The sequence below is a fragment of the Pelodiscus sinensis genome, chromosome 23 (genome assembly GCF_052426305.1).
Source record: "Pelodiscus sinensis isolate ZL-2025 chromosome 23, ASM5242630v1, whole genome shotgun sequence".
In the NCBI taxonomy this organism is placed as follows: domain Eukaryota; kingdom Metazoa; phylum Chordata; order Testudines; family Trionychidae; genus Pelodiscus; species Pelodiscus sinensis.
The window spans coordinates 23578905-23596406 of record NC_143074.1 but is presented as its reverse complement, the minus strand read 5'-3'; the positions used below and the strand labels follow the sequence as shown (position 1 = coordinate 23596406).

The following is a 17502-nucleotide window of genomic DNA, read 5'->3' as shown; positions in this document are numbered from 1 at the left end:
GCTGTGCCTAATGGGTAAGTCGGCCCTGAACTTAGGGGAGCTGATGTGAGGGGGCTTCCAGCCCAACCTCGTTCCAAACCCCCACGAGGACAGAAATCCTGCAATTAGTGGACAGAGTACGCAGCCAAACGCCATTCTAAGGGAGCATTGCACAACTTTAAACAAGCATGTTTTGTAATAGTTAAGCAACGAAACCACGTTAACCAGGCAACATTGTGAGGAGTTGTTATACATAAATAGGGATGACAGACCTTTTTCTTTAGAGTTATTTATTATTCTCTAATGTCATGTAGACATGTTCAGGTATGGACAGGAAGAGGGAGAATGCACCACTCCCCTGCCACTCTGTCAGGTCCTGTGAACACACTGGACAGTGCTCTGGTTCTGTGTCTGCAGACCCTGTTCTCTCCCATGCAGTGTACGTGTACAGAGAAGTGATGGAATTCATATGGGGCCTGTAGAAACAAGACACTTTACTCTGAAGCTAGTGCCAAGTACTGCTTAAACTTTTAGAGCCGTTTTAAAATTCTGGCTTTTATTGAGACCCTGTTAAATATGCCTTTTTCCAATTTTCAAGGATACTACCCACCACCTCCAACAGTACCAGCTGGCGTGGCTCCCTGTGTTCCTCGCTTTGTGAGGTCCAGTAATGTTCCGGAATCCTCACTCCCACCTGCTTCCGTGCCATATGCCGATCATTACAGTACATTTCCCCCTCGAGATCGACTGAATTCTCCTTACCAACCTCCTCCTCCGCAGCCGTATGGACCAGTTCCTCCTGTCCCTTCTGGAATGTATGCTCCAGTGTATGACAGCAGGCGCATCTGGCGTCCCCAGATGTACCCACGAGATGATATTATTAGGAGCAATTCTTTACCTCCAATGGATGTGATGCACTCATCTCTCTATCAGACATCATTGCGCGAGAGATACAATTCCTTGGATGGGTATTACTCCATGGCTTGCCAACCTCCAAATGAGCAGAGGACTGTGCCTTTACCAAGGGTAGGTGAAAATGGAAAAGAGAAGGATTTGATTTACCTTAAAGTTCATGTCATAAATCACGTGACCTAATTCGCACAGAGCTCTTTTCTAGCCTTGTGTTTACATTATATTTGTTAATCGGCAGCCCCCAAACAAGTTGTTTCTTAAACCACTAGCCCGTCATAAAACGGGATTTTCAAGTTTTCCTCCACATCCTATTCCTTTTCTAGCTCAGTCTTCTCTCCTGAGCCTCCGGTCTCTCGCTCCATCTCTCTCTCTCTCTCTCTCTCTCTTCCCCCCTTCCTACTGCCTCCCCCCCTCTCAGCTCTCCTCCGTCTCCTGCCTTTCTCTTTCTCTCTTCTCCCCCTCCTGCCTCTCTCTCTCTCTTTCTCTTCTCCTCCTCCTACATGGGGAGCGCGGCGCCCAAACGGCTGTTTGCGCCGCTTGCTCCCACGTGGCAGCCCAGCTGAGCAGCTGCCTATGAGCTCCAGCTGCCCCCCCGCACTGTTTCCCTTCATCCCAGCACTGATCCTGCAGCCTCCCAGCTGTTCTCCACCTCCCCCTCCCCCTCATTCCCCCGCCCTCCCCCCGGCCAGGTTCTGTTCACGGCCAAGGGGCAGGGCCCGGAGCCACTGACACGCCGCATATCACCGCCCCACCCTCCTTCGCCTGGCTGAGCAGCGCAGAAGTTAGCAGAGTGCCACAGCAGGCGGCAACAGCGCCCCCCAGAGGGAACAGCCAGCATTTCAGCGTTAGAGTCACAGACATTGGGCTACTGTATATATAAGGGCACATCTAGATTTGCTTTCACTTTTGAAAGAAGATATACAAATTTGGCACGAATTTGCTTGTCTTCTTCCGATCACTTTTTCTAAAGAGGTTCTAGACCGTGTAAAGCAATCGGAAGAAGATATGCAAATTTGCGACAAATTTGCACTTTCTTTCGAAAGTGAAAGCAGGTTATGGTGGGGGAGGTCTAGGTTGAATATTAGGAAAAACTATTTCACTAGGAGGGTGGGGAAGCACTGGGATGGGTTCCCTAGGGAGGGGGTGGAGTCTCCATCCCTAGAGGTGTTTAAATCTCGGCTTGACAAAGCCCTGGCTGGGTTGATTTAGTTGGGATTGGTCCTGCCTTGGGCAGGGGGCTGGACTTGATGACTCCTGAGGTCTCTTCCAGCTCTATGATGTCTAAGTCTAGACGTGCCCTAAGAGGCAGATCTTTGTCCTTTGGGGTAGGGCTTTGTCCTTTGCTCCTCTGCTCACAAACACACATCAACTGAATTAATTCGATACATCGTAGTTATGGCTATATTAGACCTCTTTGCTTTTTTTGCTCATAAACACACATCAACTGAATTAAACACATCATAGCTGTTGCCTAGTTCCATTCCTTTGGTTCATAATATTCATTGAGAGACACTTTGGATCCAACATGCATCTCCCTCTACCTAGGACCTATATTGACAGCTATAAATGGGACTCCAGTCCAAAGAATTCTGACTTAGGGGTGTCAAAGGCATGGCCAAATCTGGCCTTCTAACATATTTATATAGCCCAGAGGATATAGTCAGATTGTTCAGAAATCTTTTTTTTAAGTATTTTTCTAGCCCTCGTGGATGCAGAGAAAACATTTCAAGTGTAAACTGAATGTAAACAATACAGTAACATTTGTTTGCAGATGGCTTCTGGCAGTAACTCAGGGGTCTATTAACTTTACAGGGGGTCCCCGCTATAAGTCGCCCCAGTATTCATCCGTTCCACACTAAAGTTGTTGACATTTGTAGGAACTGATGCGAGAGAAGTCCTCCGATTTCCCGCTATAAGTCGTGTGAAACATTCCCCCCAATTTGCTTAAATGGAAGTCATCCGTGGGGAAAAAAAAATTCCGCTTTAAGTTTTCGCTATAAGTCCAAGTTTTTTGGAATGTATCTTGGACGTATAGTGAGGACTCCCTTCCTCTCTCCCCCCGCCCCCCCCCACCTGCACTGGAGTATCAGCTGTAAAGTCCAGTGATAACACTTCAGTTTCAACTTTAACTGTTTCATTGCAGAGCATTTTAGCATATGCACTGTGAAATAACATGGACAATAAACCCAAGGGGAGATAGGAACTAGGAGATGTTGCAGAGAAGAAATTACAGAGGAAAGAACAAAGGGGATGCAGAGAAAGGAGGATGGAATAGGAAAACCAAGGGTGAATTAGTGATGGCGCTACAGGGAGCCTGTTTTCATACTTAGTGGTGCTGAATGTGATAAGGTACTGAATAAAAACCATCTGAAAGTTGAGTTACTATGTAATGGCCAGATTCTCTCCTGGATCACTCTGTGACTCTCCCAGTCTCATCAGCGGGAGGTCACTAGAGGAGCTGAGGGGCAGATGGCTCCTAAATGTACACAGTGGCCTACCAGTCATAACTAAACAGGGCGTTCACATTCCATATCTTGTCTTCAGTGTTTTCTATCCTTCACATAAATCTCTTCCTAGTGGCTGGTATTTGGTAAGGTAGCTGTGGCTGTCCCTTGCTTATTTTTCTGTGCTGGCAGCTCTGAGACACCTGTGAATGATCTGCACTATCCTGCTGTGAGTATTAAGACACTGACGCCCTTTCCGTTTGGTTTACTCTAGGAGCCTTGTGGTCACTTGAAGACCAGTTATGATGATCAGTTAAGACGGAAGCCCGAGCAATGGGCACAATACCACTCTCAAAAAACACCTCTTGTGTCCTCCACCCTTCCCATGGCAACCCAGTCTCCAACCCCACCTTCCCCTCTCTTCAGTGTTGACTTCAGCACGGAGGTGAGAAACCAAAGAATTTCTGGGTGCTTCAGCTTCCTGCTTCTGCACTCACTGGGAGAGCTTTTCTTTTTCCATCTTCTGCGATTCTGTTTGATCAAGTTCCTCCCCCTGCAAGTGCAGGATATAATCTCCCTAATAAAATATTGGCTATAAAGCTGCTGCAGCTACACTTGGTCTCTGACAAAAGGCCAAAATTAAGCAAAGAACTGATTTAACGTAAAGACATCTTAACTGTATAATACAGTGTTAGTTTACTGTTAAGACTCTCATACCCCAGTAAGGAAACGGGTGTGGAGTTTTACAGAGACCTCCTATGCAGTTAGAGAGAGAAATCCTCTCTACAGCATATCACAGATATCAATTGTAATTAACTACGATGACTTACCAACCTTCAGATTTCTGTGTTGAGCACTGTGGGTACGTTTTCCATTAAGAAGAACCCTCCCATTTTAGTTTCTTGTTTTTAATGGCACCATAATAGGATCAGCAGGTTTAATCAAGATGCATACATCCCTGTAGTCCCAAGGAATGCATATATTGGAATGAAAAGTGACAAGCCCTGGTCAAACATTTAGCTGTGTTGGATGACAGTAGCAAAATGGAGACTTCAGAAGCAAGGCATGAGAGCTGGCAGTGTGTCTGGGAGGAGAAATTAATCTGGCAGTGTCTCTCTTTCTATACCCCTAAGAATGAAAAGATTCAAAATACAGTTTGCTAAAAAGCTGCTTTGTTGGCATTTATTCTAAACTATTGCAAATAGTTATGTTAGGGGTTATACATGGTCACAGACCTCCCATCAAGTCCAAGTTAAGGCCTTACCCTTTCTGAGTTTTTTACCAAGATTGGCTTGATATAACTTTACTAAAGGAACAATGAAATGCATGGCTTTCTCCTCTTAACCTTTCACTGCTTTGGTGATTTGCCTCATGCAGCCACTGAAGCGTATCCATCTGTGCCAATTAGGGAGGTGGAGGCTAAACGGTTACAGTTAATTGATGGGGCTGGAGCAGCTCCCCACCTGCCTCAGGCAGGGGGCTGCTCCAGCACCAGAAAAGAGAGGGGCCCACCGTAGATAGGGGCTGCTGTGGTGTAGCACCTGCCTACAGCATCCCAGCTGAAGCAGCCTCTATCCACAGTGGGCTCAGGCACCAGGCAGGCAGGAGCTGCTCCAACTGGGACTTGGCTGCAGCGTGCAGCAGGGGGTGGGGAGCATTCTAGCCCAGTGGCAGGTAGTGTCTCGAGTCCCCTTCCCCTCCCGGCTTGCCCCCCTTTAATCAGTAACAGTGTTTAACCTGTTAGCCAGTTAAACAGGATTTTACATCCCTAGTGCCAATCCAAAGTGTCAGCAGGCAAAGCAACTATTTGTACAGGTGAAGTTTACCCCTGCTTGGAAAGCTTCACAGGTAGAAAATGCGGTTTATGCTGAAAGCTGGTGCCAAGAGGCCAGTGCCTGGCCACAGATGGCTGAAATTCCCTGCATGCGTAAGACTTGATTTAATAGTGCACACTGAACCATTTTTCTGTATTACACATTAATGCTAAATCCCTTGGGGGGGGGGATTTGTGTCCTTTTTTGTTTTGTTTTGTTAGTTCTCGGAGAGCGTTAGTGACTTGAGCGGTACTAAATTTGAGGAAGACCATCTTTCGCACTACTCGCCCTGGTCCTGTGGAACTATTGGTTCCTGCATAAATGCCATCGACTCGGAGCCCAAGGACGTCATTGCCAATTCAAATGCTGTGTTAATGGTATGGCTGGTCTGCGCTCTGCCTACTCCCTCGGGAGATGCCGAGTGCTGCAATGTTTCTGTTTGATTACCAAACTGAAATAGATTGCCAGGCTTTTTGTAAATGAACATTATTATTGATTATAAGACACTAGAATCCAAAGTATTAAAGTTAAGCTAGTTCAGCTCATTTTTAAACCATTTGGAACAAACCTTTGCCCAGCTGTGAAAACAGGCTATCCGCTAGCAATTTAAAAAATCGCAGTCTTGTTTATAACATGCTTAGACTTCAGACAAGCTACTTAATACCCACTCAATGTAAATGTAACTGTTTGCTTTTATCATCCTCAGTCAATAATCAGTCATTTATAATTCAGGACTCCTATTCCTCAGACATACAAGTTAGACTGAAGGGATGAATGGATGGACAACCATGAGGCTGTATAATAAGGATTTCCACTTCTGGTCAGGTTGCACAGTTTTGCAGGCACCTTCAGCTGTTTATTCCTCCTGTAGTGAATAGTGCCTCCCATTTAAGAGCTGTCTACAGTGGTGCAATAGTGTCAGGGTACTCTTGTGTAGTGGCCTTGACAGACTAACATGGGCCAATGTGTCAATTGGGGCTGATGTCTTCACTGGATTTATCAGGTTCCAGCTAGGCATGTAATGGTGTAGTTGATTAACTGATTAGCAAAACCTTATTGGTTAATACTACAGACTACACACATTCTTCCCTCCCCCTTCCCGCCAGTAAATTTTTTAGCAGGCTGGCCAGCAGCCCGGCTCAGTCCTGGCTTGCACTGGGTCCAGGACCAACCCCTGCTGTGGCTCTGCATTTAAAGTGTATTAGGAGCTAGGCAGGCAGGCAGCCCGGCTCAGTTTGAGCTCATGCTGGGTCTGGGAGCTCAGACCCACCCCAAGACAGAGCCAGCTGCCACCCTGCAGAGGTAGCAGCAAGGGGTGACAGGCAGCCAGTCCACGAGGGGAGTTGGTTTTCAAACTGGCTCCCCTCGCGGATCAGCTCCCGCCTGGCACCCTGCGCTGCTGCCTCTGATATAGTGGCAGGGGACTCTCCGGGAGTGGGAAGCACACTGGCTGCTGGCTCCACCCCCGGGGACTATAGAATAGTCAAGTAATCAATAAGAATCCATGAGGTGAATCGACTATTCAATTAACCGATATTTAACATCCCTAGTTCCAGCTAGCTTTAAGTGAGATATTCAGAACTGTTTGACCTTGAGCAATTTTTTTTCATTTGGGAATCTGACCAGATTTTCTGTTCTATCATTGTCATTGCTTTGGTTAATCTTTAGTTTGAAGTGAGTGCCTTCAGCAATGCTAGCAGTACAGAGAGGACATGGAAAAGATAAAACCTGCATTACACACCACAGAACAGAGTAGTCTGCATGAACTTTCATTATGGCTGTAGGGCCTACGCAGGTCACTTACATAAAACTAACATTTTATATCATTTGTGTAATTATCCTTAAACACAGATCTCGCTCTGCTAGAAGGCTTTTGGAATATACATATCCTGTAGTGGGGGGGGAAAAAACAACAAAATGAAAATGCAGCGCAATTGTTTTATTGGCTTGAAATTGGGTACACGAAATTAACTGAGGTTTGAATGAACTGGAGAATAAAACGTACTTAATACATATCCAAAATGAGAGAACCTTCCTGGATAAGGGAGGTCTCATTTGCATTTGGGGGTTTGCATCCTGCTCTAGTATGATCAAACAGCTGCTTCTCTACAAAAGTCATGTCTCATTCTCTGCAGTTCTACTCCGACTTCCTCCAGTATGAGGAAGGATGTTGGGGGGGCATACTGTGGAAATGGGGGTTTATAGCAGCGAGACCTTTTTTTCTGAGAGGAAACAGAAACACTTTAAAAAACCACACAGGTGTACCCTGTGAATCACTGTCTGGTGCCAGTTGGCCACTGAATCCCAATAGGCAACTGTCACGGTGTTCCCTCCCCGCTTGCTGGCTGGTCAGGTTGGCACTAATCACCTTCACTACGTCTAGACTGGCATGATTTTCCGCAAATGCTTTTAACGGAAAAGTTTTTCCATTAAAAGCATTTGCGGAAAAGAGCGTCTAGATTGGCACGGACGCTTTTCTGCAAAAGCACTTTTTGCAGAAAAGCGTCCGTGCCAATCTAGACGCGGTTTTGCGCAAGAAAGCCCCGATGGCCATTTTTGCCATTGGGGCTTTTTTGCACAAAACAGTTTTCAGCTGTCTACACTGGCCCTTTTGCGCAAAAGCATTTCCGGAAAAGGGCTTTTGCCCGAACGGGAGCAGCATAGTATTTGCGCAAGAAGCACTGATTTCAGACAGTAGAAAGTCAGTGCTTTTGCACAAAATCAAGCGGCCAGTGTAGACAGCTGGCAAGTTTTTCCGCAAAAGCAGCAGCTTTTGTGGAAAAACTTGCCAATCTAGACACAGCCCTTGTGTAATAAAGGTGGTTCAATGACCTCTAGCCTTTTGAATGACCCTGTTAAATGTGTTGAACTGCTGATCAATCTCTTATATCTTCTGGTCTCTCCGAAATGTGTAGGATCTGGACAGCGGGGATGTTAAGAGGAGAGTGCATCTATTTGAAACGCAGAGAAGGGCAAAGGAAGAAGACCCTATAATTCCCTTTAGTGATGGACCCATCATCTCCAAATGGGGTGCAATCTCCAGATCCTCCCGCACAGGGTATCACACAACAGACCCTATTCAGGCTACCGCTTCCCAAGGAAGTGCTACTAAGCCCATCAGTGTATCAGGTATAGTCAGTGCTTGCTATTGCCAGCTGTACGTTGCTGTGGACAGTTAATAACCCTATATGTGGATATTCTGAGAAGATATTGAATTGTACCTTAATTTGTTATAGATTATGTCCCTTATGTCAATGCTGTTGATTCAAGATGGAGTTCCGGTGGCTCAGATTCTGCTTCATCGGCACGCTATGTAGAACGGTATGACCCTTCCCTAATGCCTTTTAGTTTGAGGCAAGGGGGCTACTTAGTCGGTGTGTTGGCAGGCATGATGGCGGGGCCCCAGCCCTGCTAGTCACCCCTTTCACATCCGTCCGAACAGCAGCCACTCCCTTTGCGTGATATAGAAAATAGTCCTTTTCCAGGGGCTTCGGGTTCTCTTGGCACAACCCAGCCCTGACCTTGTTCTAAGTTAGGAGAAGAGGAAGCTGCAGACCAAATTTGGTAGCCCTACCTCTTCCTATTTAGGAGGAGTTCTTGAACAAACGGACTCACAGACAGACACGTTCTGAAATGTAGAGAGAGATTAGAAAGTACCTGCATCCCTCGCAGGGGTGTTGTGAGGAGGTCTGAAAAGTGCCAAGTATTTCATGCTCACAGGTTTTATCCACAAATCTTAGCTGTTTAGAAACAAACTGCGAAGCTTGAGGGGTCACTAAGAAAATGATTTTCTTACTGTTGTGTGGGACAGTAACAGTTGCTTTTCTCTTTAAAGGGACAGATTCATAGTTACTGAATTATCTGGTCACAGAAAGCATTCCAGTACTGGAGATCTACTGAGCATTGAACTACAACAAGTAAGATGTTGGACCATGATTACAACTTTGTCCTACAGTGTCTAGCTCAACATGCTGTGCAGAATTAAATTGTAGAATTACCCTAGTGACTCACAGGAATGAGGAAGCGAGAGCCTGGTCCTATTCACGTGAACACCAGACATGGTGCTTAGTCATATGAGGTGTCCCATTTATTTTAAAAGGGTTGCTCATGGTGGAGAGTGCTGTTTGTCTGTTAAGTATTGAGATTTGCAGGATCCAGACAAGGCATTGAGGAAGAAATTTGTTACCTGATGTAGATCTGTATGCCATGCATTCTGAGAATACATAATTAGAGAGAGCTGTTCTTTGTGTGGGGAGATTTCTTTTGCAGTCTAACAATGCAAAGTTTAAATGTAGTCAAGTAACTATTATGGTTTTTTCCCCTCACAGGCTAAAAGTAATTCTTTATTACTTCAGAGAGAAGCTAATGCACTAGCCATGCAACAGAAGTGGAATTCCCTAGATGAAGGCAATCGCCTTACCTTAAATCTTTTAAGCAAAGATATTGATTTGAGGAATGGTGAGGTAAAGAAAAAGATTATTGGGATGTATCATCTCACTGAGGGCTTGGGGTATATAATTGGAAGGGGCTCATTTGAAAATATGTGTAACCTATTCTTTTGAGTTCATTGCTGCTGCTGTACATGGGTCATTGTTTGAGAGCAAGCAGATGCATTCACTGTACTGCTTCTTGCTGAGGGACTCCATAGAAATAAATTGTTTTATTATACCGTTGTCGGTTGCTGGGCGGGGGTAGATGCATATAAGTATCCTTAAATGTGGAAGAACATGCATAGTTCTTCTACCAGCTTTATACGTTATATCAAGAAAGTGATCTCTGTTCTCTGTTCCAGTTGTAGGTAATATAAAGCTAAAATTTCTGCTAGTGGGCTCTCAAAAGATTCCTTTCCAACACACACATACTTTACACTATTCTGCAAGTAAGCAGGAAATATCTAATCTGACCAGTACCCAAGTACACCATTGGCATCCAAGTAGCTGTCCATTTCCTGCTCTCCCCTCTTATCCCAGGAATGTGGATTATGATGATATCTTCCATTTTGATTTGAATTCTTAAGGATGGATATGGAAAGTCTCTTGTATTTGCAGACCGACTATATTGAAGACTGTGCAGACACAAAGCCAGATCGGGATATCGAATTAGAGCTTTCAGCCCTTGATACTGATGAACCTGATGGGCAGGGTGAACAAATAGAGGTATTAACAAGAACTGCATGTCTTGGAATTCTTTGGTTAGTTGTTCAGCTGTTTCTAAAAGCTCTTTCTTGTAAAACCAATGATTATTCACGCTTATAGTGGGGAAACCTTTTACAATAAAAAGGTAGGTTTTATACTGATCTCTGAATCTTCTTTGGCACCATGTTAGCATAGAACTTGGGTTGCTTTTGTGCTCGTCTGTCATCTGAGCTTGTCAATGTTACTCTAATTGCAAAAGTTTTTAAAACATATTCTGTGTTAAATTCAAGATGACATCAATAATTTTATCGATACACAACATGGAAACCAAAAGTATTTAAAGATGTGTAAAATCTATTACAATGTGGTTACTTAAAACGTTTCAAATCATCTAGTTTCTAATACCAAATTCATTAAAAAAATTGTCCTTGCTCTTTATAGTCCTATTATTGCCCAGGCCTATCTTTTATATTTTGCTTCTATTAATAGTCTGCATTCAGGTTCTTGAAATATTATTTTTCACCTTCATTGTGCAGTCATAAAATATTCTGATCTTGTTTCATACCACACAGAAGGATCATTGCAGCCCTTCTCTAGAGCAGTCATGTATTAAAAAAAAATAGAGATCTCTGTCATTAAAGCACTGCATAATGCATGCTGGTTTCCATACCTCTCTTTTGTTGATCCATTTCTTAAATAAAAAGTGGGTTGGAAACTGGTTGAGAGACAGTATGAGTAGTTATTAATTGTTTGCTGTTAAACTGAGGTGGTATCTAAAAGTCCTGCACCATCCGTCCTGGATCTGATACTAGTCAGTATTTTCATTAATGACTTAGATAAGGAAGTGGAGAACCTTGCAAAAGAAAAAGAGATTCTAAGAGTATCCTCTGACTTCCAGAATCATTACATAACATAAATGGAAATTAGAAGATTTACCAAAGCAAGTAGCACCACAACATTGATGGACAGTTCTGTCTTCTTCCTATAGGAGATTCTGGACATACAGCTAGGTATCAGTTCTCGAGATGACCAGCTGCTCAATGGAACCACTATAGAAAATGGACATCCTCTCAAGCAACACCAAAAGGAACCTTTGGAGCAGAAGAGACAAAGTTTAGGTGAAGACCTTGTGATTCTGTGAGTGTTAGACAAAACAGCAGCATCAGAGTGGTTAAAACATGACTGTTTAGAGGAACTGCTTAGCTTCTCAGACTTGGCTGAGACCTCTGCACTGTGTAATGGGGAAATGGGAAGAGACTGTTGAGAACTAGGAAGGATTAGGGTTGTGATTATAAAATCCATCAAATGGACCATTGGTGCATCAGTTTTCATGTATTTGTGTTACCTGGTTTTCTGTATTTATTAGGTAACAGTTGGTATACACCTATGTTTTTTCATGTGTTCCCATACTACATAGAAATACAAAAATATTTTTATAATGACCAGAATTCAGGAAGACTAGTCTCAGCAAGGTTGGGCGTTAAACTTAATATCCATTAGCCTCTTCAATGCCAAAAAAGTGCAAAATACTCTATGCTGGAATCACACACGCTACTGTATTTTAACCATTTAATGCTGCCTTTGAAAATGAGGCACTCTGCTTTTACTCTGTGAGCGTACCCTTCTATGGTAAAACAGTCTGTCTTTCCACAAATTACCATTTAATTTCAATATTTACGTGGTTTAATGCACACAATTTATGTCTTTATAGTTTGCAATAAGCTGAAGTTTAATATTTGTATGATTTATTTTTCCCCTCAGGGAGGAGCAGAAAGCAGTCCTGCCCGTAACTTCTTGCTTCAGCCAACCTATCACAGGATCCTTTAGCAATGCAAGCTGCCTGCCCATCAGCACATCAGTCAGTGTTGGCAGCCTCATTTTGAAAAGTGCTCACATTATGTCTGAGGATAAAAACGACTTTTTAAAGCCCATTGCAAATGGCAAGATGGTTAACAGCTGAAAGGCATTCATCTTTCCAGCTTGTGACCATGCTGTGGAAGCATTTACACTAGCTTTTTATATATATATATATATATATAATATATATATTATATAATGTATATTTTTTTTAAAAAAAAATAATATTGGGGTCATCCATTTCCTGTGGACTCTTTGATACTTCAAGCCCCTCTTGCATTAGCATTCTGAAAAGATAAATTTACTAGGGTAAGGCGTTCACTTTCCACAAACTAATGGAATTTGGACATTGTTTTACTTAAGCTTAAAGCAGCTTTTTATGAGTTTGTAGCAATCCGGTGCAGTAACTGAGCCATTCTTATTTAAAATGGCTTCTATAGAAGATTAACAACTCAGTTATTTAAACTAGCAGGATCCTACAATGATACATCTAGTGAAAGTAAAACTAATTTATTTGTCTCTATTTTGTTTCATGAGCGAGGAACTTGCATCTTGTTGCAGTTGCTTTTTCTTTAGTTATGGAACTTTGCATGGAATATTGTTTCCTGTTTGGAGAGTGAGAGGTAGGGATTTGTACTTTATTACAGGGTTAACACACTTTAGCTTCGTATTACTGCATTATATGCAGGACGGTGGTGCAGTGTTTTGCTGTAGCTTTTTATTTTTATTTTTTTAATTTCTGCTATAGTACTGTTGATAGTTGTATACAGGCTACTTGTCCAAGTAACGTTACAAAAAGTAACCCAAGTGCCTAAATCCTTCAGCTAATGTTCTTGGTATTGGTTCCTTCAAGTCATGTGCACATCCATTTTTAACCATTTCGATAAATTATGCACTAATGTAATAGTGGTTTTTTTTTAATGCAGTCCTCCACCTGCATTTATAAAATCCAGATGACTTGGCAAAAGAATCAGGTGCTCTTGGCTTTCCTGTGAAAACCCTGTATGTAGCGTTTGCACTGACTAACAATATGGTATTGCTGGTTGTGTGGTTTTTTTTCTAATTTAAACTAATTAGTGGGAGGTTTGGACACTCATTACATTTTCTTGGTTAAATATTGTTAATCATCACTTGGTATTCAGGTTTAATATTGCTTGTTTACTAGCTATTGACTAAACCTACAGTAATGTAGCATTAAATCTATAGAGTTGTGCTAGAAATTGTATGACTATGTGCCCTGCTAAGAAATGACTGAAAAGTTATATTAGATATGGCAATAGAAGAGAGTTCACACACACACAAGCACTCTGGGCATAGGTTGGTGTGTTTTTGTTTTTGTTTTTTATTTTAAATATTCAGTCACCATTTTGGAAAAAGAAAGCAGGACCTTCCCTCCTGGTGATAACGATCTTACTGTTTGTCCTCAGTTTCTTTGGTACATGTTTTAGTTTTTTAATGTTTTTATTAACTTCTGTGAAGTTGTTTACTCTGAAAATTGTACTGGAATATTTGAAGCCAAGCTAACCTTTCACCAGGTGTACTGTATGTAAGGGCTTTTCCTGCTAGCAAAATGCTTAAAGAGGATCATGTTACTGGTCGTCTGAGTTATTTTACAAAATCACAGCTATGTGTCATATAAGATTTTGATAACTGTTTTGTGCACGTTTCTGAGGGGTGGGGGTTGGCATTTCCCTGAGGGTTACTGATTAGATTGCGAAAATATTGGTGTTTGATAGCTCTTAATGAACATGTCCATGAAATAATTATGTTGTAAATATATATGAAAATCCAAGGGTTAGTTTTGATATTCTGGTGTCAGTATGGAAGATCTTACACACTTATTTAATACTAAAAATATAAAGAAATCTTTGTAGAACAACAGTAAAGTAGCCTTTTCTTGGTTTCTTTGGCTATTTACTGTACCTTTCCTGATAGGCAGTGCCACCTCATCTCTGGAATAAGACTGGTATTTTGTTTCACTTTGCAGCCTGAAATGATTAGGAACAAGAATTAGACCACCTTGTCACCTTAACTCATTTCCTGTTGATATTACAAATTAACATAGAATGTTAGACATGAATATGATTGTTGTATATTTTATATCAAGACCATTCTGTAAATATGAATTTATATTACTTTTGAAATGCTTCCGAAGTACTTTTATTTGCTGTATGTAATTCCAAAAGGATATGCAAATCAGTATGTCTATTTCATGGATATTTAAACAGTGAGATCTTCCACGTTGAAGGTAATGTAATTTTTTTAAAAAGATTTTTAAATTTTAAATTGCTATTTTGTTACAAAAATAGAGAAAATATAAAGGTTTGAGAAGTCCTTATTCGCCCTCAGGGAAAGAGCCCTCTGTGCACCAGAACTCCACAGAACATCTTCAGCATGATCTGAGGGTGAATATATACTACATAAATTGATCTTGTGTATTTATCTTAACTTTTTAATTTTAAAATTGCAATTTTAAAACTTGGTTGTGCTCTGCTGGAGGGGAATTGGGATAAGCTGCTTACACACGTTTGTCTGTTTTGTCCAGTGCAAATACATCAGCCTAACAACTTTATTGGCATGTCTAAGAACAAATGTATTTATATATGCTTATCTGCAGCAGAAGATCCCATGATACAGTAGCTTTCTAGAAAAGACCACATGCTTCCTGTTAAAAGGAGTCAGTTCTGGGATGAGGCTAATTTGTGTTGAACCTTTAATATCTAGAATGTCAGACACAAGAATTGAGGGATTTTTTAATAACGTGCCAGCATTGTCTTAGTTTTTAACACTGATTATCATCTTGCCACGAAACTATACCCTCTGGTGCCCCCAGTGAGCGGAAGCAACAGATGAGAACATAGTTCTGGCTGTTAATTTTTGGCAACATTTCATTATTTGACCTGATGCAAACCAATATGTGTGTGTGTGTGTATCTAGTTGCAAATCAGGTGCCTTTTTGGGCAATGGAAGGGCTAACTTTCTGACATTACAGTAGTGACTAATCTTTGTGTGTAGTTGTAGTAGTGGAGAATCCCATTTAGATTTTTGGCCAAATACATTATGCTGTCAGAAAAAAAGCCCGTAGCAGATTAGGGAGAAGAGTGGCTTCTTTGCTTTATGCAGATGAGCATATTTTTTCCAGGAGAGGTATAGCAGGGATTTTACATGTCAGGGATACAGAAATTGTATCAATATTCAAGTTAAAATGTGTTGCCTCACAACCTGGATTAATTCCTTGTTCTGTCTCATTTCCCACATGGGTTTTAGGACTAGCATTTATCTCTAATTTGATATGTCGTGCTATCTACTTTTTTATGACAAAGTAGTAACATGTGCATTCTTAAGATATAAATTATAGTAAAGTGACTGCCCTGCTACTGATACTTTGTTCCTGTAGCAAGAAATGAACGAGTTAGTGTTCTTTCAGATTGTGCATTGTAGAATGTATACTAGACCTTTCAAAGTATAGGTTAGACTCCTTTTGCAAAGCACATTGGCATTGGTTCTTGATAGATTAGTACAGAGTGATACTAAAGTGTGATACATAAGGACACCAGTTGTAGATGTATAATTTGAAAAGTTTACTGCTTTGATAACACACTTGAAATTTTAATTTATGCTGATGAGCTGAATGCTTGTCTTGAGTGTTAGTGCTCTGGACTGATTGAGGTACTAAATCATACACAAAGAAAGGCCTTGGGAAGGAATGTTTTTAAAAAAATCTTGTCAAAACTAAAAACAAATTGATAGTAGTGTATGGGGTTTTTTTTTGTTAAAGCACAAGTTGTCAAATATCTTCTGTTGTACATAACACTATTTGAGAGGTATGAGCTAGCAGCTCCTTTTATCATATTTGTCTTTTTTTTTTACCTTTATTAACCTGTGTCTGAAGGAAAATGTGAACTTTTAGACCTTAACCAAATGAACCATCCACAGTACTTGGAATACATTACTTACGTTATAGTTTAATCCTTTTTTGTTAGGAAATCCCTCTAATGCAAGGGTCTCTCCTGCAAGCAGAAAACAATAAGTGTTCTCTTTAAATGACCAGTTCTTTCGGGTATAAATGCACAGCTAACTCCTTGGTACTAGTTGTCACAATGTACCTCTTTGCTGGCAAGGGCGTGCTATGACAATTTACCTCTTTAAGTGTCAAGGGTAAAATAAAGCAAAATTATCAAAATTCCCCACACTTGAGCAGAAACCTTTTATTCAAGGAGGACTATCACCAAAGCTCTTTCTTGGCATTTCATCTTTAACAAAGTTTGAAATAGAAGAGCCTGGCTGCATTTATTATTGTCAAAATCCAACATCATATGCACATATCCCATCGATTTATCCAGAGTAGGCCTCAGTTAATCCAAGGCATGAAAATGCATGCATTTTCTTCGCTGGGCAAACAAGTACATTATACTGTAGTTGTGATACAACACATGTGGCGTTTATTTGTACTGCACATACCCTCTGTATAGCCACTTAAAGTATTGTGGTTCGCTTGCAGCATTTGCTGTCTGCATTTATACAGTTTACTGCATATTCTTTTCCCTGGAAGTTTAAAGAATTTTTTTTCTTGTTGCATTGATTTACGTTTTATAAACTTGCTTAGCTGGAAAGTTGGGAAAAGAGGCCTGTTTGTCAATTGTACAACCGATTGTGAAGCTCTAGTGTGAATATTTTTACGTCTGTATTAGACATTTTCTTTGCAAATCTATTGTTCGATTGAAATGTAAATGAAATAAAAGATGGTGTACACCCATCATGTATAAAGCAGGCACCATCGCTACGATGGATTTAATGCTCATTTTTATGGTGCATTCTCAGCTTCTATTTAAAACTATAATTTAAAATCTGTAAAATGAAATGGGGGCTATATAGGGAATAAACTCTATTCCATTTATTTCGGTTTTGGATTTCCCGATGCAATGTCTCCCTTGGTGTTTCTAGGAGTAGGATTCGAGGGGCCAGCTGGGCCCTGCGGGGTGGGCTGGGCTTTGTGCTAATAGCGACTAGCGGAGTGAGTTGTGTGTGTTTTGCTGTAGCACTGACGTGCAGAGACGCGCGCGGGGGCTGGCCGCGGCGGGGCCAGCGCTGGCCGTTTGCAGTACTTGACCTGTATTTGCATGCACTCAATAAAATGATTTGTCCACCGCACGCGCCTGGTTTCTTCTGAGCGCGCGGGGCGGGGCACGGCGCATGCGCGGGCGGGGGGGGAGGAGGGCTCGGGACGCCTGGGTTCCGCCCCCCGGCGGGAGGGGCAGTGGGTCCTCGTGACGTGGAGTGTCTTTCCCCGCCCCTCCTCCTCCTCCTCGGCCCGGCCCGATTAACGAGCAGGAGGCCCCTCCCCCCCCGCCGCTGGGAGGT

General features: G+C 41.9%; 1 protein-coding gene across 5 annotated transcripts in view; it reads left to right on the top strand.

Moving 5' to 3' along the window:
* RC3H2 (ring finger and CCCH-type domains 2) overlaps nucleotides 1-17290 on the top strand; it is a 50114-nt gene extending 32824 nt beyond the window's left edge. For 3 of the 5 annotated variants that reach the window (XM_075905606.2, XM_075905605.2, XM_006121933.5), the window contains 10 exons: nucleotides 578-1005; nucleotides 3610-3780; nucleotides 5371-5526; nucleotides 8065-8278; nucleotides 8386-8470; nucleotides 8985-9066; nucleotides 9478-9612; nucleotides 10198-10305; nucleotides 11273-11421; nucleotides 12046-17290. In XM_075905606.2, coding sequence (XP_075761721.2) covers nucleotides 578-1005; nucleotides 3610-3780; nucleotides 5371-5526; nucleotides 8065-8278; nucleotides 8386-8470; nucleotides 8985-9066; nucleotides 9478-9612; nucleotides 10198-10305; nucleotides 11273-11421; nucleotides 12046-12244 — 1727 coding nt within the window. In that variant the 3' untranslated portion in view covers nucleotides 12245-17290. The remainder of the gene's footprint in view (nucleotides 1-577; nucleotides 1006-3609; nucleotides 3781-5370; nucleotides 5527-8064; nucleotides 8279-8385; nucleotides 8471-8984; nucleotides 9067-9477; nucleotides 9613-10197; nucleotides 10306-11272; nucleotides 11422-12045) is intronic. The other 2 variants (XM_075905607.2, XM_089772909.1) reach the window with 2 other exon arrangements.
* The last annotated feature ends 212 nt before the right edge of the window (nucleotides 17291-17502 follow it).